At 40.6% G+C, this 19,822-nt stretch overlaps 1 protein-coding gene across 23 annotated transcripts in view; it reads right to left on the reverse strand.

The window, feature by feature from the left end:
• CAST (calpastatin) overlaps window positions 1–19,822 on the reverse strand; it is a 113,592-nt gene that overhangs the window by 64,050 nt on the left and 29,720 nt on the right. For 18 of the 23 annotated variants that reach the window (XR_013445680.1, XR_013445679.1, XM_078067032.1 and 15 more), the window contains exon 3: window positions 16,043–16,114. The exons of 3 other annotated variants lie outside the window; for them this stretch is intronic. Coding sequence is in view for 15 of the 20 variants with exons in the window: in XM_078067032.1 (XP_077923158.1) it covers window positions 16,043–16,114 (72 nt within the window). In the remaining 5 variants the exon portion in view is untranslated. Of the gene's footprint in view, window positions 1–9,565; window positions 9,708–16,042; window positions 16,115–19,822 lie in introns of those variants that run through there. 2 more of the 23 variants (XM_078067035.1, XM_078067036.1) reach the window with 2 other exon arrangements.

Genomic DNA, 19,822 nt, shown 5'->3' on the forward strand with positions numbered 1-19,822 from the left:
AAGTTTTGGCCTCTGATGCAACGTGTGGGCAAACCTCAAAATAAACATCCAAACGTTGCCTGGCAACCACGACAATAGCCAGGGCTCATCTGTGAGCTAAATCCATGCCAGAGATTACAGAAGTTTTGGCCACACCCTGTGAGTGTCTGATTACAAGCTCTGACACTGGGCCACCCCAAATGCTCAAAAAAAAAAATCCACAAAAGGCATGAAATTGAACTTCGGGTACAAGGCAATTTTCACTGCTTTGCACATTCCAGTTTTCCAGTGTTTTTTGTTTTGTTCTGTTTTCTGGAATGATAATTATTTTGTGGGCAAAGGAAAGGGCAAACCCCACAGAGGCCCGTTCAGTCATTAAAGAGTAGAAAGGCAGCTTTTTTTCTGAAGTTGTGTTCATGCTTCTAGGGATCCTGGGCATGAAATAATTCCAACTGTGTCTGACTTTGCCCAAGATAAAGCAGAGAGGTTAGACCTGGAAAAGACAGCCTATTCTCTTCTTCTTATCCCTACCTAGAAAAGGTCTGTCTGGCCAGGATTTTCCTAAGACTGTGAGTCAAGCAATTTCAAAATAGAAGATAATAATGAACAATGAGGAAGATTGACTGCCTTTGACAAGCTGTGTGAGTCTTAACCTCCCTGAACACGGTTTCCTCATCGGTAAGCTGTCAGGCTTGAGAATTCTATAGTTCAGCAACTCTGATATTCTGTGCTATAATGATGTGAAGCTTATTAAATAATGTACCCAATGAGAGATGTTCAAATGGGCAATAGGGGTATTCAGCCTCTGGAGTCCCACACACCTGGGGTCTAATTCCAGCCGCGTAACTTCAGCAAGCTGCTCAACTTTTCCAAACATGAGTTTTTAATTTGTTAAATGGGTATAAAAACAGTAAGGATTAAATGGGGGTATGTTTATAAAGTGCTTGGCTCAGTGCCTAGCACATGGTAAATCAATTCAAATCAGTGATTTTTTAAAAATTTTATTAATACAAGGGACGCCTGGGTGGCTCAGTCAGTTAAGCGACTGCCTTCGGCTCAGGTCATGATCCTGGCATCCCAGGATCTAGTCCCACGTCGGGCTCCCTGCTCAGCGGGGAGTTGGCTTCTCCCTCTGACCCTCCCCCCTCTCATGCTCTCTCTCTCACTCTCCCTCCCTCAAATAAATAATAAAAAAATAAAATCTTAAAAAAAATTTTTATCAATACCAACAGCCTCGAAAGTTTCTCTTTCTTCAGTCTCACCATGGTAGAGCAGTTCTGTGGTGACCACTGCTTTGAGAAGTTAAACACAAATGTTATTTAGCTTTCTTAAAGAAAAAAGGGTACTATTATTTTACATTATGGATTATTCTTTTTTTAATTTTTATTATTTTTTATTATTTTTATTATTATTTTATTATTTTTCTTTGGATTTAATCTATGTTCTAGATCTATGTTCTAGTCAATACAGGAACAGGAATCTTGGTAGCAGGAACACAGATTTTTCTAAATCCAAAAGATTATGTGCTCATTAATGCATATATGGTTACTGATGGCATGATTATTATATAAAAAAAAAATATTCTAAGCTCTGCTGAACAACTGTCTCAGAGCCTTTCAGCTTGGCTTCCGTTGGGTTTTCAAACAATGGAGAGTGAGAGAACCTGAGAACTTTTATAAGTCCTTGTGTTATAAAACCAACTTCCAACTTCAATCTCTACAAGGATGATGGACTCTAACGGAAAACGAGAGGGAGTTCATGAAGAACCAATCATGTGGGAAGTGAGATATGGGCCTGTCACACGACCATCTAGCTTCCCACTGAAGCATGTTCTTAATAAGAAGCCTTAAATAATAAGAATTATAATAAAGTTGCCTGTGCAAGCTGATTTTCAAATAATCAAAATGAAAATGTAAGGTGAAATCAAATGTCATTCCAGAAACCATATAAGCAAAACAAATTCACAAACGTCTGCTGACAGCAATTTTAATCTTTTTTTTTTTTTAAGATTTTATTTATTTATTTAAGAGAGAACGAAAGCGAGAGCACAGAGGGAGAGGGAGAAGCAGACTCCCCGCTGAGCAGAGAGCCCGATGCAGGGCTCGACCCCAGGACCCTGAGATCATGACCTGAGCTGAAGGCAGACACTTTAACCGACTGAGCCACCCAGGCGCCCCTTAATCTTTTCAAATATTAAAGAGGTAGTGTTGTCTAGTGGTTAGGAGAATGGCTCTGTAGGCAGACATCTGAGTTTGAATTCCAGCTCTGCTACCAGTTGTGTGAACTTGAGCAAATACCTGAACTGCTCTGTGCCTCAGTTTCCTTGTCTATAAAACAGGAATAATAATAACAGTACCTTTCATTGCATTTTCCCAACTTGCCCTAGAAAATAATTCAGTGAAACAGAAGAATGGATTTTATAGCTTCTTTTGAAATTGATGTAAATTGATCATTTGAATTGATGAACATTGCTGCTTACCTAAGTAAAAAATTCTGTATCTCCTACATGATAAGGGACTTCTCAGTTATGTACTATTTAATCTACAACTTAAAAATTTCATACTCAAAAATGGCTAATTTATGCCTTCTCTGCTGCCTACTTAAACGTCTAAAGAAACTCCGTTAAAAAAACTATTATTTTCCAATTCCAGTGTACAATACTCTCTTTCACACAAGCAGGAAACCTCATTCATCAGAGAATTTCAGCCATATTAAGATATTGAGTATAACAATACAAAACATAATATTGATTTCTAGTGCTTTTTTGAATTTAGATACATATTCACCTCTCAGTTAAACTACCTAGATATAAACTACTAAGTGGAAGATTTTATAAGACCAGCCTACTGAAAAGAACATTAGAATCAAATAAAACCTTGCTATCCGTGTGGCCCAGGGTAAATTATTTAATCTCTCTGAGCCTTAGTCTTCTCATTTATAAATTGGTCCTCATACCCTCTTACCTAGTTGCAAAATATGCAAGCAACTCTTTAAAATTTTTTTAAGTTTATTTTTTTAGTAATCTCTACACCCAATGTGGGGCTCAAACTCATGGCCCCAAATCAAGAGTCATGTGGTCTTCCAACTGAGACAGCCAGGTGCCCCACAAAATTTGTAACTCTTCAGAGGATGAAATGAAACCCTATGTAAATCACTTAGCACAGGAGTTGTTTGATAAATTAATAAATGGTTAATTTCTCTTTCCATTGATTTTTAAATATCTGGATCCTGGAGAGCTTCTCCAAACGACATACATGCTACTGGACCTAACCCCTCCCCCAGAGCATTCTAGAATTATCTTCAGATTATCAGCACTAGCTGGAATGTTCTTTGTTAAGCTTTTATTTCCTATTGTCTTTCCATTTTGAATAGCAAACAAACCTTCAGTACACTGGTCTGTAGGAGAATGTGAAGTTATACATACACAGAGAAGATGTGGTTTATCACTAGTTCAATTGGAAATCAATTGGGGTGTTGTGCAAAGATTTTAATTGCAAATATGTACATCACTATTCATCACATTTAATCTTTGGAAATATTTGAAGAGGTATAAGATTATGACTGTCAGAAGGACTAGAGAAGGAAACAATTCTAATTTGTGAGGCTAGGAATCCTGTCTCACCACAAGAACATTATTTGAGAATAATTCAGCACCAATCACTGCAATAATTAAAAGATTCTTGAAAGCAAGGGAAGCCTCAAACTCAATAGTCAAACGAAGTTAACCTTTCCTTTTGGATCTCTGAATATTCAGCAAGGGGGTACACTGTTTCTTAGTGATGTAGACACTCTATGGCTAAAATCCCATACAATGATTAATTACTTGGTTGACTGATTTAAAACTCAAGTTTACAGTAAGATATCATATGGACGATGATTTAGTTTTATAATACTGCTAGGGAAAAATAATCACTAATTTGAACTGTTGAAAATTTATGTGACATATATAGGAATTTGCAATGATTTAAACATTTTGTACTAAAAATATGCATAATGTTTGCTGGCAATCAAAGTTATGTCAAACCACTGGGCAATGTAACCGGCCAAGCTTTAACACCTTAGCTCAGTGATTCCTGGTCCAGGCAGTATGCGGGGAGGAGGCAGACAATGAACACTCAGAAGCCTGTAAAAGGGAAATGGTGGGAGGAAGAGGGAAGAACGGCTGTAGACTGAAAAGCTGTAAGCCTCTCAGGTGATTCTGAAACTCCTTGATATTGAGAGAATCACTGCTTTAAATAGTTTAAAACAAGATGGCCTTACAGTGGGTCAGGGAAATAACCATTTTCTACCACCTATAACCCACTGGCACTTTTTTCCTGGTGACAAACTTAGTCTCTTCATACTTTCACTGGGTCAGAAGGAAGGAACCAGACTACATAAGATATTAGCAGAGATTCACAAAATTATTTTGCAAAAGTACTTTCCAGCCCGTTTTTAAAGGAAGATTTTTGGTGCCGAGATTGCCAACCCAGGTTAATAAAGAGCGTAGATATTCCCTAAAAAGACAGCCCTGCCATACCTCAAGAATATTTGTCCTCTCCAGTTGGTGTGTTCTAAAACCCAGGGACACTTGATCCTAGTGATTATGCCCACATCACCTTTCTTACACTATAAGGCAAGAGTATGCAGTAGACATCACCAATCCCAATATTGCTATCATTTTATAGGCACGTATTTTGGACCAATGGAGAAACTCCTAATGCTACACACACCCAGTATGCAGCTCAGCTATAAGTGTGTGTGCGTGTGTGTGTGTGTATTTGTTATATATATATTTGTTACAGATATACTTATATATTAAAAGGATCCAATTTTCAAACGACTAACTGAATTTTCAGAAAATAATATTTGTCTATCTTTGTAGATTGGGGCTTAAAATTCAAATGAAAGTATGTGCTCGGTGATGTGAACGAGTCTGTCAGGTCAGTATGAAGACAGGGTAATGGGCTTTGTGACAAAGTAGAACACACATTCCCCATTTAAAGGCTTTCAAACATTTACAATACATTGCACATGCCTAAAAATATTAGTCTGAATTCTGATAGAAGCAGCCCTTTCTATTCCAGGTACATAGAAAGAAATACTGGACAAATTTTGACATAAAAAATTAAAGACAAAGATAAATAAAGAGATGGTGAATACAAAAGAGAAGAATCCTGGAAGATAAAAATTCTGGATACCAGTTTCAATTCCCTGCTGTAGACCAAGCCCTTTGATACATCTCTGTAAATAAAATATTATGAAAAGATGCATCTGTCAAAGCATGCAAGGTATTATTACATATCTTAGCATGAGATTATTTGTATTCCAGGATTCTGATGATGACTGGCTATAGTAATGGAGTTATATCAAAATACTTTATTTGCTATGCTGGATATAAACACAATTTTCTATTTTCATGGTAAGGAGGAAATATAAAAAGCACATGTAACTGAAAAATGTACAAATAACTCTACTCCCTGCTCTCCCTGGCCACCCTCTTAGTATAGATAATAAAGAAACACTATGCCATAGACTGAGCTCCTGGTTACTCTTAAGGAACAGGGATCTCTGCCCTCTCCACTAACAACTCCGTTCACAGCAACTCCAGAGGCTCCAAGGTCTGGTCTAGGTCTTTATACTTCTATCACTTGTGCAGGAGACCTCAACCCATCACGGAATCCAGAGAGTTTACCGAATCCAAAGGGTATGCTTGCATACTAAGCTGGCCTCAATCTCTTACAGCAATTTTGAGTGAAATGGAATTGGTCTAGGTCCTCACTTGTGGGTCATGAACACTAACCAGCCAGTTCATGAGGAAGCCTCAGTATAATTCAGAAGTCTGCGCTCCTGTGGATAGCTAGAATTTTTAGTAAATTCACTGAGATTTTACTGCACTGCTAAGGCCAGAGGAAGACTACTTATAGAAAGGCTCTGTATAGACCAACTTACTTCTTAGAATGGTGGTCATCAAACTTTACAGGTGTACAAATTTATCTAGAGAGCTCGTTAAGTCATAGATTCCTTGTTGATTCTGACTGGGTAAATCTGAGGGGGAGCCTGGGAAATCTCCATTTTTAAATAAGTATCCCAGGTGAATCTGATGCAAATACTCTCCAGAGTATGCATCACGAAACACTGTCTTAGAGAATTCCAAGGGGGGTGCAGCACATCCTACAAGAAGGATTGGGAGAGCTCTAGGGCTATGGATTAGTCTGGAATTACCCTGTTGGCCTGCATTCTCTGTCTGAAGACCAATAACCTTCTCTTCAGAGTGCTTTAACAAATCTCTTCAATTAAGGAGGCTTTGCTTAGATCATCGTCTTTATTCCTTAGGAATCCATTAGCAATATATCTCTAAGGTTATCACTACTTCTTAGGTGGAATATTTACTTTTCCCCAAATGTGAGCTACCTACTTGGTCAGTCTGATTTAAATAAAAAACCCACAGTCTATGCTCTCCTGTCTACATATTTATCTTTGTATCTTCTTTTTTATTATACCTTACAATGCTCTCATTTTGGAAACTATATGAATCTGGAATGTATGTCTTAGCACCAGTGTGTCTAACTTTATAACAGGAACATATTTAATCCTATTGTTTTTCGATATACTGAATAATCTGCATACTAGGAAAGTTCAATGGTTGTCACAAACCACTGTACTTCATGTTTTCCATATAAATACCTTTTAAATTAAAAATGTTAGGGGTGCCTGGAGGGCTCAGTCGGTTGAGCATCTGCCTTGGGCTTGGGTCATGATTCCAGGGTCCTGGGATTGGGCCCCTTATCCCAGTGGCAGGCCACCTGCTCAGCAGGGAACCCACTTCTCCCTCTCATCTGCCCACCCCCACCCCCCCTCATGCTCTCTCTCTCAAGTGCATAAATAAAATCCTTTTTAAAAAAATGTTAGCAGGGGCGCCTGGGTGACTCAGTCGGATAAGTGGCTGCCTTCGGCTCAGGTCATGATCCTGCGTCCCGGGATCAAGTCCCGCGTGGGGCTCCCTGCTCAGTGGGGAGTCTGCTTCTCACTCTGTCCCTCAATCTGCTCTCATGCTCTCTCTCACTCTCTCTCTCTCAAATAAGATCTTTAAAAAAAAAAAAAATGTTAGCTACCCAGCGTTTCTCAACAGGGTACTTACTAGCATTTGGGCTGACAATTCTTTTTTTTTTTTTTAAGATTTTATTTATTTATTTGACAGAGAGAGACACAGCGAGAGAGGGAACACAAGCAAGGGGAGTGGGAGAGGGAGAAGCAGGCTCCCTGCCGAGCAGGGAGCCCGATGTGGGGCTCGATCCCAGGACCCTGGGATCATGACCTGAGCCGAAGGCAGACGCTTAACGACTGAGCCACCCAGGCGCCCCGGGCTGACAATTCCTAAGTGAGCAGGACTGTCCTGCTCCCAGTGAATGCTAGAGCATCACTAAAAGCACACTCACGTATTTTAAAATACCCTTTAATTGGGTGCTACCTCCCCTGGTTAAGAACAAGGGAGCTAAGCTATTTTTATGGAAAGCCATAATTGCTCAGACCCATTATTTCTGATTTCTAAGGGAACTTTACAACATCTTTTAAGACATGCTGACTTCTGAGCAAGTCCATATATTTGGACTTTGGTGATTTGGGCAGATGCTGCGCATAATCCTGTTAGCAAGGTGATATTGTTGCCCTGGTGCTCTCCTGCCTACAGGAGGGAGTAATAATAAATCATTAGAAAGTAAACATAACTGGTTTCAGAACAAGAAGAGATCAGCATAATCCGTATGAGAACAGAGTGGTGACAGTTATTGCTACATTTAGTGAAAACTACTATGTTCTAGACATCAGCTGAGTACTTCACATAACATGATGATAATGCAGCCATGAGGTTGAAACTCTTATACCCATTTTAGAGATTAAGAAAAGTAAGAGCCTGACCTCTTAACTACCACTCTGTATCGTTTCTCAGGACATATTTAACATCTCTCTATATTTTCCCAGTGCATGAAAAGTTATCACAAGGTAAAGTCTCATTTGGTTATATAGTCTCATTTAGCTATGTTACTTCTGTTCTTAGAATGCCAGCTTCTTACTGTATTGTGTCTCTTGAAGACAGGATCCATATATCTGTATCCCCACAGCATCTACCATGGTTACTTCTACACAGTAAGTGCTCAAAAAATAAGACTGGTTTTACCAAATGAAAAAAGATCAACAGGAACCCTTCTTCTTTGATCAATCCTGAGAACAATCAAGGAACTAAATTCACCGCTAATACTATATAACCAACTCTTCTCGCGCACTGGGAATCTTTTTTAAAAGCATGTGAACCGAGCCACAGCTAACATTTATACTTGAATGTGCTGCTTCATAAACACTGTCGTGCAGTCTGCAAATCTCACTTTTTTAATAATAGAAACCAAGGGCCCTTGTTGTTCATACATGGATTCCCACTCCACCTGATTGCTATTGGCCCCTTACCCTTTCTCCATTAATTAGCAGATGCAGCCTTTCTGATTTCAGCATGATTTTGCTAAATGTCACTACTTTAATACCATACTGTCTTCTAGAACCCAGACATCACTCCCTTCCCACCACATTCCCAGCAACAAATCTTTTAAATACTGAAAAATCAGTGTGCAAAAGTTGAATTCACTGCCCACAAACAAAACATCAGGAAGAGACACTCGACAGTTATTCACTAGAAAATAGTTTCCCCCTTTGAACAGCAGATGCCACTCCTTACTGACCTCTGCAATGCAGAGATTTTCATTCGACAGAACACCTCATATAGCAGAAACTTTCCAGAGTGGCTGACTGAGCATCTGGTTCCTCTCTTGTATAGGTGGGTTCCTAGAACACTAGTCAGAGAACCGAAGGTCTTGCCCCTTAAGGAAGTTTCCTAAACTCTGCCTCATTTTAAGCTGTAAAATAGGAAAAAAGAAATTGCCTCTTGCCTGTTCCTGAGAAACACCAGGACCCTAACAGTCCAGAAGAGATTGTTAAGTATCTACGAAAACACCTTGCATTCTTGAAAGACAAAGTACCTCTCAGGGATGTTATCCGACCACAGTCTCAGGTTTTGTTCAAGGAAAGAGAACCAAAACATGTTACAACATATGCCACACCACACCCAGTATGTATCAGGTACATGGAAAGGTTATATAGAGTGAGCTCATTCTCTAAAACGGAGCTGCACAGTAATGAGGGCAGGACTGGGGGGTGGGGGGGGAAGGGGAGGGGTCGTAACCATAAACATGCTAAACCAAATAGACATAGCTGCTGCTTTTCTTCTTTGCTTTTTTTTCCAGGTCACACAAATCCCTGGTTTTGTAACCCAACCGCGCGCGTCCGGTCACCAGACACATTCCCAGCTGAAAAGCTAGCAACAGTGTTACCGTCAGGGAGGGAGAGGTGGACAAATAACACAATTTAACTGACAGCCCATGTGGAAAGGAATGCATCTTCCGGGTCAAGAGACTAGTAAGAACGCCGGTCCAAGCCGGGGGAGCCAGACGCCGGGTGCGAGTCTGGGCCGCGCAGGGCCGGGCGCGCAGGGGGCGGCTCGGGCCGCTCGCCCGGGAAGCAGACGCGGCCTTGGAGGAGAGCGGCCGAAATCAGTACTCACTCTGCGTCCGACTCCCGGGCCCAGAGACTTCAGCTGGGTTTTCAGGCTGTTTGCATTCCCAGCTGGGCTCGGCCCCCGCGGTTTCTGTTTAGAGCCTCAGCCCGTGGAGAGCAAGGGGGGCGGGGCGGCCCCAGGACGCGACGCACGCCGCTCCCCGCCCTCGTCCCAGGGCGGCGCCGCCCCGCAGCTCCCGGCAGGTCCGCCGAGGAAGGCGTCCGCCCTGCCCTCTCGTCTCGAGCAGGCATCCGGGAAGCCGGCTAACTTAACAACGCCGCCCGTGATGCGGCCCACGCGCACTGCGCGCAGTGCCCGCTGATGGCAGAGGTCTCCCGCGCCCCGGCTGTCACCCGGTGACTCCACCAGAATAAGGGAGCCATGAGGGGCGCTCTTGCACATATACGCCTCCAAATATCTCTTTTTAAACAATAAAGCAAATTAATAATGACCATCACCAGGGATTCGCAAATACATTTCAAATAGTATAATGGATATTTTAAAGGGCAGTTTAACAAGTTGACATTCTACTAAATTATAGCACATAATATATTATTGTGATTAAAAATATCAAAATAAATAATCAGAAAAATGGATTTTGAGCCAATGAACAGAATAAGAATTCATAGGTCCCTACTGCTATAAATGAATGAATGAAAAGGAAATGCTCTTTGTTCTAGAATGGCAACTAATAAATACAGAATGAATGATAGTGTTCATAGAAAAGTTATGAAATTTTATTTTTTTTAATTTTTTAAAGAATTTATTTGAGAGACAGAGAATGAGAGAGAGAGCATGGGGGGGTGGGGGTCAGAGGGAGCAGACTCCCTGCGAAGCAGAGAGCCTGATGTGGGACTCGATCCTGGGACTCCAGGGATCATGACCTAGGCTGAAGGCAGTCGCTTAACCAACTGAGCCACCCAGGCGCCCCAGAGTTATGAAATTTTGAAAGAAACATGGAAAGCCAACTTTTCCCAAAGCCGCAAACCAGTCACAATAAAGACTCTGGACACTGAGCTTGGGGTGTGTCTGGAGGAGGTGGTGGTCAGTGATTGGGGAGCAGAGACCTCAGGCCTAGCTAGTAACAGCTGAGCAATGACTCAGTGTTGCATCCAGCCAAGGCTGAGGTAACCGCCAGCTGGCATGAAAAAGGCAGAGAGCTCCTCTGCACAGCTTTGTACCCACACCAAGCAGCCAGAGCAGTGGGGTCCCTCCGACTTCCTGTGCAAGGTGTTCCTCACAGCCACCTGATTGATTTTCATTTTCTGTTTACTTCGATTAAGTAAAGCTGTTGAAGAGCCTTTCTGACTCTAATATTTTACAATTCCCTGAGCAGAAAACCTTGTCCTTAAAATTATTCTCCATGAAAATACAGCGTAAAATTCCTTTTTTAGGGGCGCCTGGGTGGCTCAGTTGGTTAAGCATCTGCCTTCAGCTCAGGTCATGATCCCAGGGTCCTGGGATTGAGCCCCACATCGGGCTCCCTGCTCAGAGGCGAGTCTGCTTCTCCCTCTCCCACCCCCCCTCTCCCCTGCTCGTGCTCTCTCTTTCACTCTGCTCTCTCTAATAAATAAAGCTTTTAAAAAAATTCCTTTTTTATCATTAGTATTTTCTTTCCTTTTAATTTTTTTTAACTAAACCTCAGCTCATCTAGGTTTCACTGACATTGATTTTCTCCTATGACAAAAAGAGCACAGGGTGACTTATTTGGGCCACACCCCAATGAGGATGCGTCCTGGGTACCAGAGCCCCCAGTGTTAGGTGGCACATCCCCCTCAGTGAAGGTGAGTGATCCTGTGCTCCTGAAGAGTACAGATGAGTAATTACATGTTATGAAATAAATTTTTCAGTCTTATCCTGCAGTATATGTAGAAAGAGGCTCCTTTTCCTAGAAATGAAGAGGGACGTTGTTACTTCCTGATGTGCTTTGGCTGCCCCAGTCCCTGAGGTTCATCCTTTCTCCTGGTGTGGTCCTCAGATTATCTGCATCTGAAACACCTAGGGGCAGGTATTAACTATATAAAATCCTGGGCCTTACCCTACCCTCTTGAATCAGAATTCTTGGCTTGGAACCCGAGAATCTGTATTTAAACGAGTTTCTCCAATCACTGTTGAGGTAATCTAAGGTACAGGTGGTCTAAACTACCCTCCATCAGAACAATTCAGCATCCTTGCTACCCAAAGTGTGCTTGCCAGACCAGCAGCAGCAGCAGCAACTAGAAAAACAGAATCTTGGTCTCACTGCAGACTTCCTGAATCAGAATCCTCATTTTAATAAAAACCCCACTGATTCAATGTGAATATTAAAATATGAGACTTACTGCTCTGAATCTTGTTTTCCAAACATTGGTTACTTGTGCAGTGCCTATAATATTTGTAATTGGCTATAAATGTATTGTATTTACTTAATATTTTAAAAAAATCGATTTACTTTTTTTTTTAAAGATTTTATTTATTTGACACAGAGAGGGAGAGCACAAGCAGGGGGAGCAGCAGAGGGAGAGGGAGAAGTAGGCTTCCTGCCGAGCAGGGAGCCTGATGCGGGGCTCGATCCCAGGGTCCTGGGATCATGACCTGAGCCGAAGGCAGACGCTTAACAACTGAGCCACCCAGGCACCCAAAAATCGATTTACTTTTTAACTTTTAGTTTAGCCTGTCTTAAGCAAAACTATCCTTGGATCATGAGTCTGAAGTGCTAGTTTATTTTTCAGCACATTAAAATATATACATAATTATTAAAATAAAAATGGTTGCCTCCCTAACACACCGAGTAACACACATGTGGTACTGTGGGGTGAGGCTGACAGTGAAGGCCAGAACACACACAGTTTATCCAGCCTCTCACTAATCTTATGGATGAGAAAATTAGCACCAGAGAGGGGAGCTATTTATGCCAACACAGCTATTTATGGCAAAACCAGGAGCAAAATCACAAAAGCATTTTCTGATGGGTGCTTATTCCTTCGCAAATCTTCTCCCCTGTAGCTGGGAGAAAAGTTGCTTGTACCCTCTTCTGTTTCAAAGGCCTAACGCTGAACAACATATCATGATTCATTTACGTTCCTGTTCAGTGAGGCAGTTCTCTTGTCTTCCTTTCTGTAGGAGATACCTGTCAGTTGGCAGCTGGCCACACATGTGAAAACCCTCACTACATACTGATACATTTCCCACCTAATCAATATGCACCTTCCCCAAGTAGAATCCAGAGCACTCACAATCCCAGACTCCCTTGTAACAGGTTTGAGGCGTGTGACTTATGTTGGTCAATCAGATGTGCCATAAAAAAATGAGACTGGAAGTGAGCAATGGGAAGAGACCGCTTCCCACCAAGAAGTCTGTGTCTGACAAGGCGTCTTAGTCTTCACGACTGGCAGTGGCAGACTTTCCGGCATCCGGTCCTAAATGTGTTAGGTGCTCAAGCTGTGGTGGCAGCAGAAGCAGCTCCCCTGGTATGGCTGGGCATTGTTCTGAGCTGTGAAACTTTACATTCCTGCTGCTGGAGCCTTCTGGGTCTTTCCACGAGCTACCCCTGCTATCCTCAAGAAATTTTTTTGGGGTTCGAAACCCTGGATTCCAGTTGGAACTAATAGCCTTAACAAATGTATCTTCTTAATAGCTTCTGCAGCCACATTCCTAATGCAAGTTCAACCTCGGTTTCCTCACCTGCACAGCAGGTGGTTACAATCCATACTGCCTGAGAGCTCTGTCAGCAGTCCAGTCGCATGACTGAGTAGGGACCACAACTCTCTTCATACTGGCTTGAATAAAAGCATGAATCATCTCTGCAGCCTCGTTAGTCCTCATTATTAATTTATCAAAAATCAAATATTAAGCACTAAACATCTTACCATGATTATTTTGAGTTAGAAAGACCTAAGCGCTTTAGGTTTTCTAGGCCCAGAACTGCACGGCAGAAGTGGTATTATTTGTGCACATAATTACTCATGTAGTAAGAATGCTCATAAAACAGCTCTGCAATACACGGTAACCATCCTATATCACACAGCTCATGCATAACTTCAAATAAAATATTTAACTTTTCAGACAAACTGTAAAGTTTTCTTTATAATGGTAAAATTATCATTTATTTTACCTTTTAAGTTCGATGTGTCAAGAATCAAGAAAACCAAGACTAATTCTCACTGCCAATTATATCTACTATTTTGTCATGTCATGTGTCAGGGTAATATGAGGTTGCCTGTGTGTGTTATAATAATTAATTGTATAAAAGGCTTCAAGTGATCACAAATGCTATTACCCCCAGCTTTTCTAAATGATGCATGGGAATGATCTTTTCTTTAAAGTGATGATCATGCTGGAGCACCTGGATGGCTCAGTTGGTTAAGTGTCCAACTCTTGATTTAGGCTCAGGTCATGATCTCAGGGTCCTGAGATCAAGCCTTGAGTCAGGCTCCATACTCAGTGGGGAGTCTGCTTTAGATTCTCTCTCTCTCTCCCTCTCTCCCTCTCTGCTCCTCCTCCCTGTCATTCTCTCTCTCTCTCTAAAATGTATAAATAAAATCTTTACAGTGATCATGATGCTGAGTTAAAGCCCTTTCAATCAGGCATCAAAAGAAGAAATAAGCAAGTACAATATATACATACATATATATATATTTTTTTCTTCCAATACTCTATAAATGTTAAAGATATGAGAAAGAAAGGAGTGAAGAATAAAACTCTGGAAAACTAATATTCAGGAAACTGGTGAAGCAAAGCAAGTCAGGAATCTATAGTGAGAAATTACAACAGGAGAGAGAATAATGTAGGAAGGGAGATGACAATGATTTAGAAGCTAAGGAAAGAATGTCAAGTTTGACGTTAAATAAACACTAAACATGTAGCTAAAATGTCTCCACCTCCCAGCTACGCCACCCTCCCTCAGCTTCCTGAGGCAGAGCAGGGTTTGGGGGAGATGTCAAAATTCTTTATAACCTCAGAATGATTGGATAACTTTGTGTGTAAAAAAAAAAAAAAAAAATGGAAAAGGGACTGCTTCTTACGGCTAACTTCCAAGAGAAAACTGGGTGTGATCTTCTACAATGTACTAACCACCACCCTGCCCAAGAGTTTAGATAATTCTAAAATTTGGAAATCACCTGCCGATGATCCACTAAACCTCATAGGGCTAGGGTTTTCTAATGAGGCTTCTCATTTTTAGAGGCAGAATTTAAGCATAAGTTAAATAAAAGTACTTTAAGACAGGACATATTTGAAAAATCTTTGTTATTTCCAGACATTCAAACAACAGAGTATGAGGCTAATAAGAGTAGTCAGAGCAGAGATACATTTTCCCAGCACCTACTAAATGCCAGGCTCAGGGCTTAGAGTTTTATATATTTTATTTTTATTTTATTTAAGCCTCTTGGCAGATCTGTCAAGAGTAATCCTATCCCCGTTTTACAGATGAGGAAACTGAGGCTCAGTGGGGCTAGGTAAACTTGCTAGTAATAAGTGGCAAAGAGGTAAGCCGGGTTTGTTTGGCTATGCAGAGACCTCTTACCCATACTGAGCATTGATGTTGTCGTACCCCCAAATCTCTTCAACTCTGGCCAGCTTCTTCTCATTTCTCAGCTGGATTTTGGTTTGGGCACCTTTTAGGGGCCTGCAGAGAAGCTGGGGCTCCAAGAAGCACTAAAATATGAACTCTTAGCCAAGTAAGTAACCTATATGAGACTTCCATAGGAAAGCCACCAGTTTTTAAAGGAAAAATGCTTATTTAAGATAGTTGTATAGACCATCCTGAAATAAGTTAAGGTTTTTGCTAATCTCAGACATACTGAAAGACCACAAGTTGAGATGGGCTGAACATAACTATTTTTAAATATTGAAAACCTACTAGCTAAACTAAACTAAACCTACTATTTTTAAATATTGAAAACCTACCTAAAATTGTAGTTTTTTGTTTCGAAATATGTTGTTTCAGTGATTTTTATAAGTTGCAAAGCTCTCCAGTGCTATATTACCAAAGAATGCTCAATTAGAGCTTCTGAGGTCCAGCAGTATCGAGGACCCTGTATGAACAAGAAACCTGGGTTCAAACCCTACCTCCATCCTACTGGCTTTGTGATCTTGTCAAGGATGCTTAACCTCCCTGAGCCCTGGTTTCCTCAGGTATAAAGGAATAATAATTACAACATTGTGAGGAGATTACATAGAGCATTTAGCAGAGAGCCTGGTGTGGCTAATGCACATGAAGAGAATCTGAATTATTTTCTGAAGAGGTGAGAGCACTATATTTCTACTCACAGTATGTGTCAAAGTCCAATATTATTTATAAATATTATGATAATAATATTGATTGTACAGTTATTATATGCCAAAAAGAATTAAAGCATAAATGGTTTTACTGGGTTTTAAATCATTCAAATCATTATTAAGAAATTACATTTCCCCCCTTCCCCCCAGCATAGAAATGATACTTTGTTCAAAACTTATCAACCTGAAGACTAGGAGTCTTTTCGTGTTGAAGAAATGACTGACCTTGGTGGCCGGGGCTGTTCCACCAGCATGGGTTCTGGAAGGCTGACTGCTCTCGAGGCTTGTTGCTTTTTTCTTAAAAATAAAAAGTATTAGTTTCAATGGGAGAAACCGTCCTAACAATGTAGACAAGGCAAATTTTCATATCGATACAAATATCTTCTACAAATATCTTCTCAAGCGAGCTTCAGACTAAGACACTAATAAGCACACACAAAAATAAATGTGTTCTTAAATTTTTCATATCTTTGCCTGAAGACCATACAAGCATTGAAAAGGAAGAGGAAGTTCAATAAATACCAATTGCCCAGTGATTCTGGAGAACTGCAAAAATCCTCACATGGGCAGCTGCCATTTCCTCCATGGAGCTTCCAGAAACAACATCACTCTTACTGTGCTGAGAGAGCAGAAAGCTCAGGCCAACCTCCACGGTGGGTTTTTTAGCAGTAAGTATCAAAGATGCAATTCTACTTCTAAAAATTTATCTCAGAGAAATAAGAAGAGAGAGAGCAAAAGCCTTTTTTCTTCAAAGATATTCCTCACAGTATTATCTCATCAAAAAGCTGAATACAATATAGGTAATAATAATGAATGTTTACTGACTACTTACCACGTGCCAGGCAATGATTCTATTAGAATAATACAATGATACAATAGAATAATAGAGTAATAATGCTTTAGTAAGACTATCTATTTAGAGCATTATTATAAGCACTCTAAGTGTTTTAAGTACGATGTGTCATAACTTAATCTTCACAGGAATCGATATGTTGCTGGTACTATTGTTATCCTCATTTTACGGGTGAGGAGACTGAGGAATGGGATGAGTACATAACTTGGCCATCGTCACGGCTGGTAAAAGATAGGATGTCTGCTTCAGACCTTATTCTCTTCCCTGTCTGGACTGCCTCCCACAATAGAGGGTTGTGCTATGGACATCTACAGGATGAAGTATCATACAGTTACTAAAAATCATGTTTAAGAAGGACATTTCATTAAATGAAAATATTGTGCATATTTTATATAAAGAAAAATCAGCTTATAAAATAGTATGTATAGTATGATCACGGAAGTTCATATGAGATTATCTGATGGTGCAGTTAAGAGTGATTTTTAAAAATATTCTTCTTTGTGCTTTTTTGTATTTTCTTATATAACTATACTGTTTCAACTGATAAAAGAACAATAAATGGAGGGCAGAGAAAAGGAAAGGTAAAATACGCAGCTTCTTTCTCAACAAGGCCTTGATATATCTCTTATGAAGATCCCTATTTCAGAGAAGCAAGCTTATAAACTATAAAGCTTTATAATGTCAAGTGTTGAGATTATGCTCCAACAACTAAAATATGTGAATAATGTACTATAAGCATTGAATACAGGAGGGATAGTACTGCTGATATATAGCATATTAAAAAGTTGTCAATACAGTAACATTTTTAAAAATATATAATTGAGAGCAATCTGGCTTAATTCTTTTACATTTAGCAAGATTTATATTTTTTAAAAATGCCTGCCATGGAATCTTGGGCTGAAGCCTTCTTTTCCTTCAGGTTAAATATTGCCTCAGCAAGCAGAAAAGTCAAAACTTAGCTTGCTTTCTTCAGAGTATCATCGTTCCATGTCCATGGCTGACCACTTCCAGCAGGTCACCGAAGCAACAGGCTGGATACATGCTCATGGAATGGGTATCCCAAGAGGCCTCACAGGCAGCTGCAGGAGTCCCAGGCTCCCAGGCATCACCTGCTGACTAAAGTCTCTCCAAGCATACATGCAGTGCCATCGGCCAGGGGAAGAAAAAAGTCTTAGATAAATGGGATAGAAATAAAAGAGGCTGCGAAAAAGCTGGTATTTGTGACTGTGTTACGGGAGATGGTGAAAGAAGGGGATGGCCTAAATTTAATCCAGATCACAAGTCTCTTTCAAAAATATAAAGTATATGAACAAATAGCTTCTGACAGCCATAGCGTATACATGGATTCAGTGTAAGGGAGCGGACCTAAGAAAGACAAGAATACAGCAGTGGGGTTCTTGATTTCAACCTCACTGTGCACTTCAACCTCCTCAGTTTCCAGTGAGGAGATGGAAGCCCAGAAAGCTCAGGCCATCGCTCCATGGGCCACAGCTGCCCTGCACTCCAGCTACTAGCCCTTGGTCTCAGCTACAGTCAAGGAAGGTCACGTTCTAATCCTGCCCTCACGGCAGCTCCTCTCCCCTGAGTCAAAGCCCCCATACCAGACCCCGGCTCCCCCGTAAATGAATTCCACTCTAACACGTCAGCTAGGATTTTCCCAAGAGAATTAAAAAAAACTTTTTTTTTTGGCTGAGTTATAAAACTATTAAAATAGTTTAAAAAATAACTATTTGAACTTAATATACATGCTGATTTTTATTTTAACCTTCATAAGAACTCAAGGTTTACTTTTTATTTTCATTCATTAAATTCAATAACTTTTAACTCAAATGAGGATCTCTCAGCTTTCCTGTGGCTATGACCTGTCACTCCAAAGCTTGCCTTACCCTCTGACCCTGTATAACCTAGCCTACAAAGGACTAATTTAGTTTAGCTGAAGCAAGAGTGGAATTTGTAAAAATGATCTTTTATTATCTAATATTTATTAAGCCCTTGTCAGTGTCAGGTTCTTAAAACACAACACAAAAGTTAGAAATGCACATATACCAGAGCAGAGACTCCTCATCCTCAGGTTAGTAACCAACATTTAATTACAGATGTTTGGGCTGATATATAAGTCTTGGCCATCCTTCTTCAACTGTGTCTGACTTCATGCATCCCTTCATTCATTCACTCATTGGACAGGCATTTACTGAACCCTGGCTATGAGCCTGGTCCTATTCTAAGCAGTAGAGATGTAATAAGCAATTAAACAGAAAAAGCTCCTGCTCTCATAGTGCTTACATTCCAGTAGGAGCAAAAAGACTCTAAATATGTCAATAAAAACAAGATGATTTCAGAGAGTGATGTGTGCTGTAAAGACAACGAAACAGGATGATGTAACAGAGAGTGACTGGCTGAGGCTTGCTCCAGACGGGGTACACAAAGGAATGACATTTGATTGAAACCCGACTACACATAACCCAATCATGAAAATATGGGATCGGGAAGGGGAGGCGTTCTAGGTGGACAGAGTCACATGTGCAAAGGCCCTAAGATAGGAATGGGTTTGGCAAGTTAGAGAAAACAGAAAAAAGGTTAGTATAGGTGAAGCAGGGTGGGCCTGGGCATGTATGGTATGAGATGAAACAAGACGCTGGATGAAGATATTTAAGCTAAAGTGATACAAGTTTAGGATGGCCCTAGAGTCAGGTATGTTTGAGATCACTGGTTTCTTCCAGCTTGAGCCTGCTTCCTGATCTTCTCTGGTGACCATCTAGCCCTCTTGAGTCCTCCCTTATCTCCAGCTGAAAAGTTCTCAAAGTTCTCTGGCTTCATGTCACCTTGTGTTAGTCATGCAGGCATCTTCTTTACCCTCACTCCCCTATCCCCTTGGAAATCCTACTCTGGCCTGGACACCAGTCTCAACTGGTTAGGTCTGCATATTCACTAACTAGTGATAAGGCTGCATCTACCCTCAGAAAGAAGAGAATTCATCCACCCACAGTAAGCAGAAACTCTCACCACAAGCTCATTCGGCTATGACTCTGCATTTGTCCTAACATGCAGGTATACTCCAGTCTCTGAAAGATTAAGACATTAAATGAGGATGCCAATACTATAATGACTCAGATTTTGAGTTACATTATTTTTTTTTCATTTCCATAAACCCA

Source organism: Halichoerus grypus, chromosome 2 (genome assembly GCF_964656455.1).
Source record: "Halichoerus grypus chromosome 2, mHalGry1.hap1.1, whole genome shotgun sequence".
Lineage (NCBI taxonomy): Eukaryota > Metazoa > Chordata > Mammalia > Carnivora > Phocidae > Halichoerus > Halichoerus grypus.